The following is a 4219-nucleotide window of genomic DNA, read 5'->3' on the forward strand; positions in this document are numbered from 1 at the left end:
AGAACACACAGCCAGCTCAGTCAGCACAGTGGCCGTGATGAGTTACAATACAGGCCCCTATCTGTGGTCACCTCCCATCTGGCAGCGGAGTGAGATGCCAGGGGAAGACAGGATCGGGACGAGGTACTGTAAAGAGAGGGAGAGGGATGTATCAAGAGCGAGACAGAGAGTGGCAGAGAGAGGAGGATGGATGGTACAGGGAAAGAGTGTCTGTGTGAGAGAGCGAGAGAGGGAGGAATTGGGGCCAGACTGGAGAGGCATGCCAGTCAAGGAAGAAAGGTGTGGAACGAGATACTGTAAAGAAAAGGAGGGTGATGTAGAGAGATACAGAGGTAGAGAGAGAGAGAGAGAAGAGAGAAAGAGAGAAAGAGAGTGAAATATAGAGTTATGGAAAGAGAGAGACATAAGGAGAGTGAGATAGATGGATAGAGAGGAGCAAGCAGGGCCAGACTTGGGCCAGAGAGGCACGCCACCGCCAGCCAACTCCATTAGGATTCCACACAGTCCCCGGGATGGCGCTAGCTGAGCAGCTGCCGCCCAACACTAAGCCTGGCTGGATTTGTGGTGCATAGGGGCACACCACACACCTCTGCTCTGTCACACCACTGGAACATAGATAGCTCAGCGGCACCATTCTCTGCATGGCACCGCTTATACTGTGTGTGTGCGTGTGTGCGTGCGTGCGTGTGTGTGTGCATATTTTATGTGTGTGAGGGGTTGGGGGGATGGAGTTGAGGTCGTCTGTACTCTGGATTGTAGTACAGGTGCTGTGTCATCTTCAGGCATGCAACCCAAACCTCAACTCAACCCCTCAGTCAGAAGACTGTAGTATTATTACTGTTTGTTATGCTGCTAATCCCCTAACACGAACCTGGGGGCCTCCGTCAGCAGCTTTCACAACACACAGTGGGGGCCAGCTGGCCTCACATGCTAACACAAAACATGAAAGAGAAAAGCATTATGTTCCCATTCCACTGATAAGCGGTCAAACGTTTGACCCATAGAGCCTACAAAGGCACTGCAAGGCATTGGTTGTATCCCAAATGGCACCATATTTAGTGAACTACTTTGGACCAGGGTCCTTCTTTTGACCAGGGTCCTTCTTTCGACCAGGGCCCATACTTCTGGATAGTAATGTCATAGTCACTGCTACAGCCTAGTCAGGCTTTGAGAGATTGTCCCCTATGACAGAGAACAGCAATGATGCAGTACTGTGAAAAACACCTGAAAGTTGTCATTGAGTACTGTAATAACATGTAATGAGATGCTAATAGGATGGAATAACATGGCAATAACACGTGACAGAAGTGTGAACAATTGAAGAGAAGATAAAGCATGAAAAGACTGATGGTGCCACCACTAATCAGCAGTAATCCATCTGAGCACATCAATAATCACATTGTACAAAGACAATGGCAAATCTCTTTGCTGGGTCCATGCAATCTTATTACATCAACCTGTCGATTTTAAACTGAAAAACAGAGGCATGTTTTTGTTCTTGACTGAGAATAGAGAAGGAAATAAGAAGTGAAACTGCTGGTATGGATGTTCACAGGAAATACCATTTGTTAAAGTACTCTGCCAGAGGAGTCTGTGAGTGACACTGTAAAAGTATAAAGGAGTTGTCTATCATAAATTGTAGAGTTTATGGCCACTGTGTGAGTCTACATTGAACTTGCTTAGGGCATCTAACTTAATTGTAGCTTGTTTTTTATGACTGGTTTTGAGGATCGTATGGCAGTCCTGCTGCCAGATACTGGATGGCACTCATTGGTTTACTCTTGTCTCTCCACCACAGCAACTTTACTTCTGCAATACTTGTGCTTGTGAGTCACTTCCCTGCTGAGTCAGCATGATTAATCATGGTTGTGTCCCAAATAGGGTGCCATTTGGGACGCATTCCATGTCTTGTTTTTCTTCATGTTTCTCAGCCCAGGATGTCCGCTCGGGCTTGTTCTCACAACATCTACATGCCAGCTATGATGCCCGTATACAGTGTGTCCATCCTTCTCTTTGCAAGGCAAAAAGGAATTCCAGTCAAGAGAGGTCTTGAAATATCTTGTTATTATGACATTGTAATGTCAATTGTTCCACCGCCCAATTCATTCCTAGGTTATTGTATTCTTAGCTTATTGTATTCTTAGGTTATTGTATTCTTAGCTTATTGTATTCTTAGGTTATTGTATTCTTAGCTTATTTTTTTCTTAGGTTATTGTATTCTTAGCTTATTTTTTTCTTATTGTATTCTTAGCTTATTGTATTCTTAGGTTATTGTATTCTTAGCTTATTGTATTCTTAGGTTATTGTATTCTCTTAGCACTTTAGCATTTTCACTCATTCAAAATGAATACCACAAGTACAATGACCAATGTACTAGCATGCTGATATCACATCTCATTATGTAAATAAATAAGACCTTGTAAAAGCCTTTTGAGAGAGGGGGGATAGGATAGAGAGAGAGACAGATGGACAGACAGACAAACAAATACAAAGAGAGAGAGAGTCCTAATTGTAATGACTGGTTAGTCAGGTGTTTAATTGTCACTCATGACTGTTTACATTTCAACAAATACTTATGGTCATTTAGAAGTTACCCACTGCTGTGCAGAATAGTCACAGTAGTCTACAATACAGCGTCTAGACCTCCTTTTACACACACATACCACATACACACACTGTAAATGTAAGGCGTGGATGGATGAGCCATATCTCCCCAGAACACCCCAGACAGCCTATCCGGGAGTTGGTGAGGATGACACTAATTACCTGTGATTACTCGACCGCAAGACGAAGGAAGAGGGCTGTGTGGCTGCAACAGAGATGACAACACTACATTTCACAGTGCCAAGTGCATTCACGCAGCACAATGATGCATTAACCGGTAGAATATATGTGTTATTCATTCGATGACTGAGTTCAATTATATTTGTGTTTATAATTTAATTGCCGTAACACATTGGCCGTTGTTATTCAAGTGACACCAAGGCATTGAGAGGCGCATGCCTCTTAATAAAAAGTAAGGTACCGGTAGGCTACAGTATGGAGACCGACAAAAAGAAACACTTCGGGGCAGTTACCGGTGCCCGGTTGATATTTCATACCGTGTATACTCTCCCTTTAAAAATGGACGCGCACAGCTGCCCATGTCACCCCATTCTATCCAACAGTACAGTAAATTAATAGAAAACGGCCAGCCCTGTGTGTAGCCTACAACACCGGTAATTGGGGGAACCGAGCCAGATCCCACACACAACGGTTGAAACGCTGCCAAGTGCACGACATGTGTTTACACTGTACAGTAATAATGTGACATACAGTACATAGCCTACCTGTGAAATGTTGCAGCGTCGTGCCTTGCACCCAGAGGCTCAGCACTTGCTGCACGGATAGATTGATAGAATAATCCCTATTCGTGTTCATGTTTCTGCCGCCGCCCGGGTTTGCATCCCTCTTTGTCAAATGGCTGTAAGTGGCTTTTGACGAAGACATCGAGGAGAACGGGGTGGCATGAGCTCGGAGGCTTGATCCCCCGGCGCGCACCCCTCTACCGGTGCCTCTGTTTCGGCTTAACGTTGTTGGTCTCCGCGCGGGGAAGGAAAGGGCCAACAGCTCGTCTGCTCGTGCTCATTCTCGGTTGCAGCGGCGGTTGTTTGGAGGCCATGATGAGGATGGCAGCGCACACAGAGGAGTCGTCCTACATCAGCCCTTCTCTCTACATAACCCTTAAAGGGGCCGTCACCAGTTAAAGGGGAGTATACAGTGAAAGCGTACTGTTATGATATTGTAGCAGCTTATGAATGGGGAACAAAAGATGAGTAATTAGTACAGTAGCGTTTACGCTGAAAACGTGCGTAATCATTTGGACCATGCGGCGTAAGAGAGCGGTAAAATTGTGAAAATCAGTGATGGATGTTGTAGGCTAGTAGAATTCTGCATTTAACTAAGGAGTGAGCTGGCAAATCATTTGATTTTAAATGAAAAGGCAGTTTTGTGACACTGTACTACAAGAATGATGCGTTTGTGTATTGCAGGGCGTTGTCCATGACGTCGTATTGATGCAGGTACTGTCCATGGTGCTGATTCGCTCCCGAAACGTCAATCTTAAATCGCCTGATAAAGGTGGAGTAGCATAGCATAACATAAATAAGAGGCATCATATTCAGCAGATCATATATTCTGTATTACTATAAAATGAGTAAATATTAAGGTCCTCATTCAG

The 4219-nt window shown here is 44.6% G+C and overlaps 1 protein-coding gene across 1 annotated transcript in view; it reads right to left on the reverse strand.

Annotated features, from left to right (window-relative positions):
• LOC112229566 (transmembrane protein 170B) overlaps window positions 1–3738 on the reverse strand; it is a 16280-nt gene extending 12542 nt beyond the window's left edge. Inside the window, exon 1 of the mRNA XM_042310263.1 lies at window positions 3330–3738. Coding sequence (XP_042166197.1) covers window positions 3330–3489 — 160 coding nt within the window. The 5' untranslated portion in view covers window positions 3490–3738. The remainder of the gene's footprint in view (window positions 1–3329) is intronic.
• Window positions 3739–4219: the final 481 nt, after the last annotated feature.

Source organism: Oncorhynchus tshawytscha, linkage group LG31, assembly GCF_018296145.1.
Source record: "Oncorhynchus tshawytscha isolate Ot180627B linkage group LG31, Otsh_v2.0, whole genome shotgun sequence".
In the NCBI taxonomy this organism is placed as follows: Eukaryota; Metazoa; Chordata; class Actinopteri; order Salmoniformes; family Salmonidae; genus Oncorhynchus; species Oncorhynchus tshawytscha.